This window comes from Pongo abelii, chromosome 14, assembly GCF_028885655.2.
Source record: "Pongo abelii isolate AG06213 chromosome 14, NHGRI_mPonAbe1-v2.0_pri, whole genome shotgun sequence".
In the NCBI taxonomy this organism is placed as follows: domain Eukaryota; kingdom Metazoa; phylum Chordata; class Mammalia; order Primates; family Hominidae; genus Pongo; species Pongo abelii.
The window spans coordinates 78511974-78525588 of NC_071999.2; the positions used below are offsets into that span (position 1 = coordinate 78511974).

General features: G+C 36.2%; 1 protein-coding gene across 9 annotated transcripts in view; it reads left to right on the plus strand.

The window, feature by feature from the left end:
- PIBF1 (progesterone immunomodulatory binding factor 1) overlaps positions 1–13615 on the plus strand; it is a 233908-nt gene that overhangs the window by 53646 nt on the left and 166647 nt on the right. For 8 of the 9 annotated variants that reach the window (XM_024230714.3, XM_024230716.3, XM_024230715.3 and 5 more), the window contains one exon: positions 218–343. In XM_024230714.3, coding sequence (XP_024086482.2) covers positions 218–343 — 126 coding nt within the window. Of the gene's footprint in view, positions 1–217; positions 344–12244; positions 12332–13615 lie in introns of all 9 variants that reach the window. The other variant, XM_024230719.3, reaches the window with a different exon arrangement.

Sequence of the window (13615 nt, forward strand, 5' to 3'; positions counted from 1 at the left end):
TTGGAAAATGATGTTTAACAAGTTGAAATCTTAGATCATACTAGTTAGGAACAGTATTTTTAGGAATTATAAAACTTTATACTATTAATAGTTAAGTTTTTCAGGTAACACAGTTTATAGAGCATACTTGATGAAAGGTATTAAAATCTTATGTAGAGGGCAAAAGCCTATTTGTTTCAAAAGAAAATTTATGGTTGTTCCTTTTCACTCCTTGCAGAGACCATTATAAAACAGAATATGAAAATAAACTACATGATGAACTAGAACAAATCAGGTTGAAAACCAACCAAGAAATTGATCAACTTCGAAATGCCTCTAGGGAAATGTATGAACGAGAAAACAGGTAAAAAATAAAAAATGCTTGTATGGTATTTTATTTATCTTTGGAGGTTTTAGAAGCTTTATTGAAATTAAATGCTATTTATTATATAATGTCTTTTTGAATACATTAGAGAAAACTTGTCATAAATCGAAATCTAAATATAATGAGAACGTGAAAGTTCTAAAGTCTTAGAACAAGATTTACTAGACTTTAACCTTTTTGCTCTGTTATTCCTGTTATGTCTTTTTTTTACCCTAGTGACTTCTGTTTTTGCATTTGCTTCAGTTCAGATTGAGGACAGATAAAAAGTAAAGAGTACTGAGATATCAGTTCTTCCTGTATTATACCAACAGTTTCTCCTGGAAACTTGTTAAAACTAGAATAGTAATTTGAAATATACATATGCCTCATTTAGCTGCTGGCTCTGAAAGATGTCGTATTAGGTAATCCTGAAGAAATATCATTTTTGGCTGGGCGCGGTGGCTCACGCCTATAATCCCAGCACTTTGGGAGGCCGAGGTGGGTGAATCACGAGGTCAGGAGATCGAGACTATCCCAGCTAACATGGTGAAACCCCATTTCTACTAAAAATACAAAAAATTAGCCGGGCATGGTGGCGGGCACCTGTAATCCCAGCTACTCGGGAGGCTGAGGCAGGAGAATGGCATGAACCAGGGAGGCAGAGCTTGCAGTGAGCCGAGATCACGCCACTGCACTCCAGCACTTGGTGAAAGTGCGAGACACCATCTCAAAAAAAAATATCATTTTTATTCATGCAGTTACTTTTAGATCAGTAAATATTAGGCTCACCTAGTTAGTGATTGGCAGAATTCAGGGAAAATAAATACTATTTATTTCAATGGCAGATATTTTTATACCATTATTATAGTCAGTGTGGTTTTTGAAAGTTTATATTTTAATGAGAAAATTATTTTGAAATTGACTTGTGGTACTAGTTTATCAGCACTGATTTGCTTATATGATATTTTGATTGTTGTCAGCAAGGCTTTAAATCAGACTTAATCTATAATAGCATTGTAGCATGTCATTTCTACTAGGAATATAGTAGCAGAAAATTTGGTATGTCCACCCCTCAATTCCAGGAAAAAAAAGCTGCTGTATTACAGTTGCTTATTTATAAGTTGCTGTATTTATAAGTTGGCCACTACTATAAAAACTATATATGTAGAATTATCCTTTGGTAGTAAATTAACAAAAATATTTTTAAATTACTGTTAAATTGTTATTTAATATAGCAGGTTGGTAGAAATTTTTATGCTAATGCCTCTGAGGGGTATGATTTTGTTCTCGGGTTTCTTTGTTCTTGGGTAAAAATATTTGTGGTGATAAGAGAGTAGATATACAATTTATGACAGAACTTTTTTAGGATTTTTGCTAAATATGACTCAGTAGAAAGTCATAAAGTTACTTTCATGAAAATAAGATTATTATTTTCCTCATAAATTTGGCTTGCATAGATCTTTATCTACCTGTTTGATCTTTTTTGAAAGTCTGCATTAAAAGTATACGCCAAAGGAAATTAATATGCACTTCAAACACTGAACACAAAAGAAATCACTCATTTGTGCATTCAACAGATACTTTGTGATTATACTCTTCTGCCTCTTTTTTCTTGTTCTCTTATTTGAGCTTTAAAATAATTATGTCATATTTATAATCTAGGATTATATTTTCAATGAAAATGGCAAAGAATTTCAAAATATAAAAATTCTAAGTGATCATTCAGTACCATCTTAGCAGTAGACAAACTAAAAATATGCTTTGGGCACCAGCAAATACATATGCATGCCCGAAGAAATTATACATATTCTTAAAATATGTTTTGACATATTAATTTTTAAAATAACTTTTTATCTTGGGAAAAATAAAAACACCTCTGCATTTGTTTACACTTAGTTTATATTTTAATATTTGAGTATCGAATTACTAGTAGGAGCACCATAATCTTTTATGTGAATAATGCTTTTGAAGTCCTAAGCTAGCCTTCATATGTTGAATCCTGAGAAAATTTTGTTCCAAGTAGCTCAAAGAAATATTGGACCACTCTTTAAATAGCATTATTTTTTATTTTAGTTACTATGTTATGATTGTTCTCTTTTTTGACCATATATGTTTGCATGTATGTGTATAAAATAATAGATGTTCAGAGAAAATTTCCTAGTGTTCATTAAATAAATAATTATAAAGAAGTAGAATAATGCAGCACTACAGAAATGTCCTTGAGACTCTTTCTGCTTAACTCCTTTCTTCCATAACTGCTATTCTGTTATGCTAATAACTTCCTTGCTTCTCCTTAGACTTTTATTATCTGTTTCCAGTAAATAAACATCTCTGCACAATATAGTTTAGTTTTTCATATTATGTTAGTGTCATATAAATGGAATTATGCTGTATACATATATATTTTTGTGGCTTCTTCACATAACCTTATGATTTTAAGATTCATTTGCTTTTGCACTTAGTTGTCCCTTCATGTTCATAACAAAAGTATAACAGTTTTATGAATGCACATGCTTAGGGCAGCAGAGTTATTAAGAGATTGGAGAGAGAATTCCAAAGACATTCTCTATCTTTGGCAAAATTTTACTTCGTCCCAGCCCTACATTAGAAAGGAGGATCCTGTACCTTGTGATTACTTGCTCTTAAACTTCAAAATGCAGACTGAAAGAAGAGGTATACACCTATTAAATGCTAAGCTTTATGTTGGAAAGTTTTACATTTGCACCCTCATGTAATTTTCAGAGCAATAAATTAATGTATTTAGCAAATATTTATTGAAACCTACCATATGCCAGCTAAATGCTAGACATCATAGATAGTGGTGACCTTTGTCTTCACAAAGCTGGTAGTCTAATGGAGGGTAAAGACAAATAGAGAAACAATTATCCTAAGTATGATGATGATGGACAAAATGATAGGATAAAAGATGAGACCATCTGTGTATCTAACCTAGCCTTGGGAGGAATTGGGGAAGACTTCATAAATGAAGAACTGCCCCTTTTGACTAAAACTACTATTAAAAGTAAAACTTCAGACACATTAAATTTAAAGTTTAATTGAGCAATGAACAATTCGCAAATCAGGCAGCTTCCAGAATCACAGCAGATTCAGAGAGACTCCAGGGGTCCCTCATGGTCAGAACAAATTTATAGACAAAAAAAGTAAAGTGGCATACAGAAATCAGAAGTGAGATACAGAAACAGCTAGATTTGTTATAGGTTGCTGTTAAACTTATTTGAACACTCAGCAGTGTATGAATGGTTGAAGTATGGCTGCTGGGGTTGGCCAAGACTCAGCTGTTGTTACAGGCACATACCCCCAAGTTAGGTTTTCTATCTTGTCTGCCTATTAAGTTGCAGTTTGTCAATAAGGACTCAAATACAGAAGTACGGAGTCCTTAAGGCCATATTTAGTTTGCATTAACACTATGAACTAAGGAAGGAAAGGGAATTGGGGGAATGAATATATAGCATATATAAAAGCCTGAAAGTAGGACAAAAAGGACAAAATGAAGCTTTTTGAACAAACTAATTTGGTATGGCTGAAGGATAGACTGAGAGGCAGGGAGTTAAAAGAGATGAAACAGAAGCAGGAAATGGGCCCAAAGAATGCATTTGGACCATTATGTAAGACCTATAGGGAACAATTGAAAGATTTTAAGAAGAGGCATGAATTGATCTGATTTTATATCAAAAGATCACTGTAATGTAGAGAATAGATTGGAATGGCATAAGCCTGTTAGACAGAGAGGGTCTACTTTTAGAGGTTATTTCCATTATCCAGATGAGAGGTGATAATGGAACTGGATTAGTAGCAGTAAAGATGAGAGAAATGGGTCAAGTTGGAAAAGTATTTAGGAGACAGAGCCGACAGGACTCAGTGACTAGATTGGATTGGTTGGATGAGAACTCATTAAGGATGTCAGCGAGGTTTCTGAATTAAACAGCTGCATAGATAGTGATATAGTTTTTAAAACATTAAAAAATACAAAGCTTTAATAGGAAAACATGATACATTTAGTTGTTTCACTTGAAGTGTCTGTGGGATATACAAATAAAAGAGTTGACTGTAGAAGAATCTGAACCTCAAGAGAAAGATGGGAATTAGAGAGGCCTGTGGTATAGATAGTATTATTACTATTTTACAAATAAGTACTGTTGGTTCTGTGGTTCAATTCTGTTGTGGATTTAATAGGCTGTTGTTGACTGATATAATAACTTTAAAATATATGGGAACTTCCTATGGTTATTCCTAAGCAATCCACATAGCTATATAAACTTTGGTATGTAATCATCTTGAAAATTTCCTCATTTTTTAGGTTTTTGCTGTTCTTAAAAAAAAATCTTTAAAGTTTATCCCATTGTAACGTGAATGTGGTTGGTAGGGGTAGGTTGGTAAGGCTGTGTGGGGAAACAACCAACAGAGCCGTTTCTGGAAGTAGGAAAACTGAAAGCAGATGTCCTTGTTTCCTTGTCTCCAGTGTTCTTCTGGCCCCCTATCCACATCAAAATGGACACTACCTAACCAGGGGATTCCTGGAATTGGGGCTGCCCTGTGGATGCCCCAGCCAGCCACAGGGCTCAGAATTGATTGGATATATACTGAGGCTAGAGTGGACAATTGCCACCAGGTGGTGCCAAATTGCAGCCTGAGCCCAGATGAATTTGAATTTCACAGGACACCTAACTAGCTAGGTGTACAGGCTTGCCTTTATCATTTTAATCTCACAGTAATCCAACTCTATATTTTATGTAATCTTTGGGAATCATAGTTTCTTCATTATGGCAGATTTAACTGTAGTCAGAGCTTGTATCATATTAATCTTCCACACAGTAAAAAATAAATTGTAAATTACTTCTTTTGAAATCTTAGAACTTAAAATGGCTAAAGAAAGAATTTTAATATTTCCTGTTATAAAACATGAAATTCATAATACGTTTACACATTTAGGGTTGTGTGTGTGTGTTTAGGTAAATTAATCTTTTGTTTTGGCCTGAGTTGTATAATTGTGTTAATTACTGGTATTTTATCAAAGTGTGCTGTTACAATGAGTTGAAATGGATGAAGTACTTACACTTGCATATTTATATTTGGTCTCCTTATCTCTCCCCCAATAAACTTTTTTTTTTTTTTTTGACGGAGTCTTGCTCAGTCACCCAGACTGGAGTGCAGTGGTGTGATCTCAGCTCACTGTAACCTCCACCTCCCAGGTCCAAGCGATTCTCCTGTCTCAGTCTTTGGAGTAGCTGGGATTACAGGTGTGCGCCACCACGCCCGGCTAATTTTCATATTTTTAGTACAGATGGGGTTTCACCATCTGTTGGCCAGGCTGGTCTCAAACTCCTGACCTCAGGTAGTCTGCCTGCCTCGGCCTCCCAAAGTGCTGGGATTACAGGCATGAGCCACCATGCCCGGCCCCAAACATTTTCTAAAGAAACTGAAATGATGATTAGTGAAATATATTTTGCCTTTAATTTGTTGTCTATACATTGGAGGATATTAAAAGGATACTTTTTCTTTTCTCTTCTTTAATATGGAAAAGGCACATGGAACTTACTCTGTCCAATCTTGGTATCTGACCTGCAGTCATTCCACTAGTTCTTGAAGTTAAAGCATTGAGAGAAAAGAAAGAGAGTAGAAGATATAAAGACTTAAGAAAAGGGCAATTATAAACGAAGAGAGAACTTGGATATTTCGATACATCAAACATACTGTAGTTGAAATTATAATATGCACGTATGCTTTGGTCCAGTTTGTGAATTCAGCTTTTTTGTCTTTTCTGTATTTTCTAATTACTTAAAATTCCACTTTGGAGCTGTGGGAAATGAGTGAAAGGTACTACAGTGCTGAGGTGTATTATATAAATAACTTCTTGCTTAGTAGGTATTATGTGACAGAAATATTATGGACCCTCTTATGCATTTGGAAATAAGACATTCTGTGAGTGGGAGTATATTATGAAAGAGATTTGGATCAAAAGACTGAACTTGATCCTGGTTCTACCACTTACTAGCTCAGCAGATAAGTCACTTAATATCCCTGAAGTTTAATTTCTTCTTTTATAAAATGAGCTAGTAGGCTAGGTGTGGTGGCTAACACCTGTAATACCAACACTTTGGGAGACTGAGGCAGATGGATTGCTTGAGTCTAGGAGTTCGAGACCAGCCTGGGCAACATGGCGGAACCCCATCTCTAGTGAAAATACAAAAAAATTAGCCAGGCATGGTGGCACAGGCCTGTAGTCCTATTAAGGAGGCTGAGGTGGGAGGATCACCTGAGCCTGGGAGGTCAAGGCTGCACTGAGCCAAGATCATGCCATTTGCACTCCAGCCTGGGCAAATGGAGTGAGATCCTGTCTCAAAAAATAATAATAACTAACTAATAATACTTCTTAGGGTAGCCCGTGAGGTCTAAATGAGATAATATATGCAAAAAGTACATTATAAATTATAGACGTAAATGAGTTATTTTGGTACCTTATGCCTATGTAGAATACTTGAAGAAAATGTTTTAATCCGTTATGTTGACAGTTTAAGGAAAATCACCATTATATAAAAGTCATCTGATAATATTATGGGATTATTTATCATTAGAAGATACTAATACAAAATATATATTCTTAAGTGTTTATCTCCATAGCATTTAACCAGTTTTCTTAAATGACGTAATACAGACGTAGAGGGTCTACATGCTGTTCTTTTCGGTCTAAATTTCTGCATAAGATGGCTAGCTTATGTTTCCTAATTAGGTTATGAGATAATAAGGTAAAGGGAGATAAATTCAGCTGATTAAGTTTTTCCATAAAGTAAAACTGCCTTTATTTAAGGTGGTCTTGTTACTGTAAACACAGAAAGAGCTATTCTGAGTGGTGCTCTACAAAAGATAATAGAGGCATTCATGATGCTCTTGATGCAGTACAGAATCTGGAAATTGAAATAGCTTTACAATTGTTTCAAAGGGGGTAGGCAGTTAAGAAAAAGAGATTGAAAAGATGCTTTTAAGTGCAACAATTAGTATTGCTTTAGTGATTTTATTTTCCTGCCGAATCAATAAAAACCATCTTGACCACAATTTATCTTCCAAAAGTACTCAAGAAGAAACTTTAATGATACAAACTTGAAATTTGTGTAGAATCTTAGAGTGATATTAAACAACTTTGAATCTTGAATCTATTTACAAAGGTTAGTTGAGTATATGTAATGTATTACAATGGTGAATTTAACTAGTGTACAGAGGTTCCATTCATCATTTTAAAAGTGTATGTCCTCATTAGTGCTTAAGCAAACAGACAAACTTCTTTTGTTCATATCTTACCAGATATCTATATAATGTTTTAAGTTCTTCTATGGAAAAATTTAATAATAATTACTTTGTCTTTTCAGTTAGATAATTCTTGAAGTATATGGCTCTGCAGATAACTCTCTCAGCATCTTCTCGAATATTTTAAATCAATTTTTGTTATCAGTTATCTTTTATTGTTAACTATATTCTTTACTCCTTAGATGTTTACAACATGTATTCACTGCTTCATTAATAATACTTAAAATTTTCAAGCTCTGTAGGGTGTTCCAGATATGAAGCAAGGTAAGTTCAGGTTGCATAGGAATTTAGATTTACCTTTGTGGTGTAGTTTGTTGTGTGGTAGGAGAGGCTGGTAAAGTAAAATTGGGCCAGATTTTAAAGGTTCTGTTGTCAGTGGGGAATTTCCAGAGGTTTTATAGTAGGAAAGAAACATGACTTACTCATTTTTTATAACTACGGTTGCAATGCGGGGTGGATTATATAGTTGAAGAAAGCCTAGAAGCAGGGAGATCACGTAGGAGGCTATTGCACAGCTTAGGTGATGAAAATGAGAAGTAGAAAGAGAAAACGATGGATGAATTTAAAGAATAGGTAGGAGAATTGGCAAGATCTGGTGATTGACAGGAAGTGAACCTCAGGAACAACCCCAACTTTTCTACCTCGGTAGTCTCAGAGTGATTGGTGATAAGGCATGGCCATTAGCTCCAGAATACACATTTTTTGAGACAGAGTTTCGCTCTTGTCGTCCAGGCTGGAGTGCAGTGGCACAGTCTTGGCTCACTGCAACCTCTGCCTCCCGGGTTCAAGTGATTCTCCTGCCTCAGCCTCCCAGGTAGCTGGGATTATAGGCATGCACCACTATGCCCAGCTGATTTTTGTACTTTTAGTAGAGACGGGGTTTCGCCATGTTGGTCAGGCTGGTCTGGAACTCCTGACCTCAGGTGATCTACCCACCTCGGCCTCCCAAAGTGCTGGGATTACAGGCATGAGCCACCGTGCCTGGGCTAATTTCCGATCCTTTACAGATGTGGCAGCCCTGACCAAGCTCAAAAATGCTTATCTGAGATCACACAGCTTTTTACTGGAGATGTTTCTCTGCTGTGCCCCAGATTTCACTCCCCTTAGCCCTCAGATCAGTAGAAGGAACCCTAAGCTGCTAAAGCCCCTCCAACAGTCTTCTCTGTTTTCCCTAGGATGCCATTAAAAATAGTATCACTTTCATTTTATACAATAAAAACTTTGAGGAAACATTGCTGTAATTATCAATCTTTAAATGAACATCATGTTTTAATTTACATTTTCATATTTAGGTAGCATAGTAACCATAGGTACTATTTATTGAGTACCTATTATGCATCAAGCATTGTACTCAACACTTCACATACATTGTAGAAAAAGAAACACATTTTATGAAGTTTAGGTATTAATAACCCTATTTTACAAGTAAGGAAATTGAGACATCAACTGTGACCTGCCTGTGATTATTATAAACATTTGTTGGTAAAAACTAGATACATCTGACTCTGCAGTGCAGTGCACACTCCCATTTAACTGGTCAGTGCTGTGTAAACTGATCAAAGATTTCCTATCAAAACTACAATTTTGAAGGTAATTTACTTAAAATAGAAATTCTGTCTTTTTTTATTATTATATTTTAGGTTCCGGGATACATGTGCAGAACATGCAGGTTTGTTACATAGGTATACACATGCCATTGTGGTTTGCTGCACCCATCAACCCGTCACCTACATTAGGTATTTCTCCTAATGCTCTCCCTCCCCTAGCCCTTCACCCCGACCGGCCCCAGTGTATGATGTTTCCCTCCCTGTTTCCATGTGTTCTCATTGTTCAACTCCCACTTACGAGTGAGAACATGCAGTGTTTCGGTTTTCTGTTCCTGTGTTAGTTTGTTGAGAATGATGGAGAAACTCTGTCTTTTAAGAGAATTTGCAAACAACATTCCATGCTTGAGGGCTGAGTATGGATCATTAGAGCTTTATAAAAGCATTTATAATTTTATTTATACACACATACACACACACACACGGATGAAGTCTTACTGTTTTGCCCAGGCTGGGTCTTGAACTCCTGAGCTCAAGTGATCCTCCCCACCGACCTCAGTCTCCCAAAGTGCTAAGATTACAGGTGTGAGCCACCATTCCCAGACAAGCATTTATAATTTTTGAAGTTAGCAAAGAGGACTTTATTTTTCTTTTCTTTTTTATTTTAGTTTATTTTATTTTAAGTTCTGTGATACAAATGCAGAACATGTAGGTTTGTTGCATAGGTATACATGTGCCATGGTGATTTGCTGCACCTATCAACGTGTCATCTAGGTTTTAAGCCCCACATGCATTAGCTGTTTGTCCTAATGCCCTCCCTCCCCTTGCCCCCCACCCCCCAATTGGCCCCAGTGTGTGTTGTTCCCCTCCCTGTTTCCGTGTGTTCTCATTGTTCAGCTCCCACTTATGAGTGAGAATATGTGGTGTTTGGTTTTCTGTTCCTGTGTTAGTTTGCTGAGGATGATGGTTTCTAGCTTCATATCCATGTCCCTGCAAAGGACATGATCTCATTCCTTTTTAAGGCTGTGTAGTATTCCATGGTGTATATGTACCACATTTTCTTTATCCAGTCCGTCATTGATGGGCATTTGGGTTGGTTCCATGCCTTTGCTACTATAAATAGTGCTGCAATAAATACATGTGTCCATGTATCTTTTTATAGTAGAGTGATTTATATTCCTTTTATAGTAGAGTGATTTATAGTCCTTTTGGTATATACCTAGTAATGGGATTGCTGGGTCAAATGTTATTTCTTCTTGTAGATCCTTTAGGAATCGCTACACTGTCTTCCACAACGGTTGAAGTAATTTACACTCCCACCAGCATCTGTTCTTTCTTGACTTTTTAATAATTGCCATTTTGACTGGCATGAGATGGTGTCATTGTGGTTTTGATTTGCATTTCTCTAATGATCAGTGATGATGAGCTTTTTTTCATGTTTCTTGGCCACATAAATGTCTTCTTTTGAGAAGTGTGTGTTCATATCCACTATCAAGCCTTTGGCACCCCCATACTACTCCAACAAAGATGTTTTTACCAAAGCCCCTAAGACCTTCATGTTGCCCAAATCCAGTAGTCATATTCTCAGTTCTTACCATACTTGACCTTACTAGCAGTATGTAACATAGTTGATCACTCCCTACTTCTGGGAACACATTCTTTAGCTTCCATAGTGTCACACACTATTAAATTTTTCTCTTCCTCATTAGCTGCACCTACTCATTCTCTTTGTTGGTTCCTCCTCATCTTCTTGACAACTTTTGCTGCTGCCTCCATGGCATTTCCACTTGGTTATCTATTAATAATATTCATCCTAATGTGTTCAGAAGCAAATTTCTGTTGCATTCTACCTCCCAATTCTGCTCCACCTTCGGTCTTACCCAGTTCAATTAAAGACAACTCTATTCTTCCACTTGCCCAGACCAAAAACCTGAAGCCATCTTTTTTCACATTCCATATTCTATTCATTAGCAAATCCTTTTGGATTTATGATCTCTATCTCATGTATATTAACTTGCTTCAAGTCACCATTATCTCTTACCTAAAAATTACTGCAGTAGCCTCTTAAGTGGTCCCCAGCTTTCTTCCTTGCCCTCTTCAGTCTCTTAGCACAGTTCTTGTTAAATGATAAGTCAAGGTGGATCACTCCTCTACTCAAATAAAAAGGCTCCCCATCATTAAACTTAGTAAAACTGTAAATGATTACAGTGACCTGTGATCCTACCTGATCAGTATTAAGTTACCCTATCCTCATTTAGGATTTTCTTCTGGTCACTCGCATAGTCATGCTGGCCTCCTGTTCTTTTACCTGTAGGCGTGCTCCTACCTCAGGTCCTTTGTATTCACAGTTTCCACTGCGTAACCATCTACTCCTGATGATACACCTGTTCTTGTGGTCTTTTCTGACTTCGTTCTACGTTGTCTTTGCTTTGTTTTTAATCTGCCAGCATACTACATATTTATTTACTTTGGGGTTTTTTTCCTACTAGAATGTGATCTCCATGAGAGTAGGAGTTTTCATGTATCGTTCAGTCCTGGACTCCCAGGTACCAGTGCCTGGTACGCAGTAAACGCTCAGTATATGTAATATTTATTGAATGAAAGAATGAATTGGTACTACTTTTTAGAAATTAGGTGGCTGTTGATTTAGATGAAAACCTACCCAAAGGTTTATAATGGATTTGATCAGGACTGAGTGTAGTGACAAGATATATAGTAGTTACTCAGTTAACCATCTACCAGATTCATTCTGTTTCATTTTGATATGTTACCTTTTATCCTGTCAGCTACTTTGTAAATCTTAACACATTAATGGATTTAAGCAAATATTTTCCATTTTGGTACTTAAATTTTTTATAATTTTTCAACCATAATTTGGGTTCAATGTTTATCTACTTTGTGCTTAAGTTTTCATATCTAGAAACAAACAAACAAAAATCTGCTTGAGCACCAGTTGTCTTCAGTCCATTTTATGCTGCTATAACAGGATACCTGAGACTGGATAATTTATAATGAACAGAAGTTTATTGGCTCACAGGTCTGGAGGCTGGGACGTCCAATATCTACGTACTGGCATCTGGCAAGAGCCTTCTCACTACATTATCATATGGCATAAGGCAAGAAGGTGGGAGACAGAGCAAGGGGGAGCCAAACTCACTCTTATAATGGCACCATTCCCGTTCTCATGGCCTAATCACCATTATCAGGTCCCACTTCTTAATACTGTTAGAATGGCAGTTAAATTTCAACATGAGTTTTGGAGGACACAAACTTTTAAACCAGGGCACCAACTATAATAAAAGGATAGAAAAGTGTAGCATTTTCAGTCAACAATGATCTCAAAAGGTTTCTACTCTTAAAATGTATAGCTTCTCCCAATAAATTTATTAAATAAGATTTCCACTTTGCTTATTTCATTTTTATGTCCTACTCATTAAGTTTTCAGTCATCTATGATAAAGGTAAAACTACAGTCATTGAATAGAAACAAGATAATCTACATGCAACCCTTCTATTTTATGCCATCTTAAAAACAAAGGCATCAGATATGGAAATGAGCAGTTTTATGTTGTATCCAGGAAGACGCTGGAGGTAGAGATGATAAATTCAAACACTTTTCCTATAAATAAGCCTGTCATATAAAACAGCCTATTTTAATCCTTTGTTGTTCTAACTAGAAAAATATATTTACTTCTATTAGCCAAAAATATTTTTACATGAAGACGGAAGTTTGGATTGCTTAGTTGCGCCTGCTGAGCTCTTCTGACAGCCATGGTTTTTTTTTTGTTTGTTTGTTTTTTCACTATTTATGCTTGGTAAATTTTAAGTTCTGAGGCATTCAGGATGTTTATTCAGGCTGAGATGTATTCCTTGCATTGCCAAACTCTGATTTGATACTGTTCGAATTTCGAAGGGTCCTAAAGTTTTTCTCATTCTTCTGACATTTTTCTTACCACTTTTCAGATATAAATATAGATTTAGCCTATTGGTACTGTGAAATTTATCATCTAGTAGTAGGCAAATACATTCTACCCTGTACGTTAGTCTGTTGTTACGAATGTTTTATAATGAAGTTTCAGGTTTCAGATGTGAGCTACTGTTGAATAAACTTCTGTGTATTAAATTATCTGCTGCACAAATGGCACTATATTGCATATGAACTATGTCTATTTTGTTATAATATTAAAACCCTTTTATTTAAGTAAATGATTAAGAACTTAACTCTTGGCCGGGTGCGGTGGCTCGCGCCTGGAATCCCAGCACTTTGGGAGGCCGAGGTGGGTGGATCACGAGGTCAGGAGATCGAGACCACGGTGACACCCTCTCTCTACTAAAAATACAAAAAATTAGCCAGGCATGGTGGCGGGTGCCTGTAGTCCCAGCTACTGAGGAGGCTGAGGCAGGAGAAT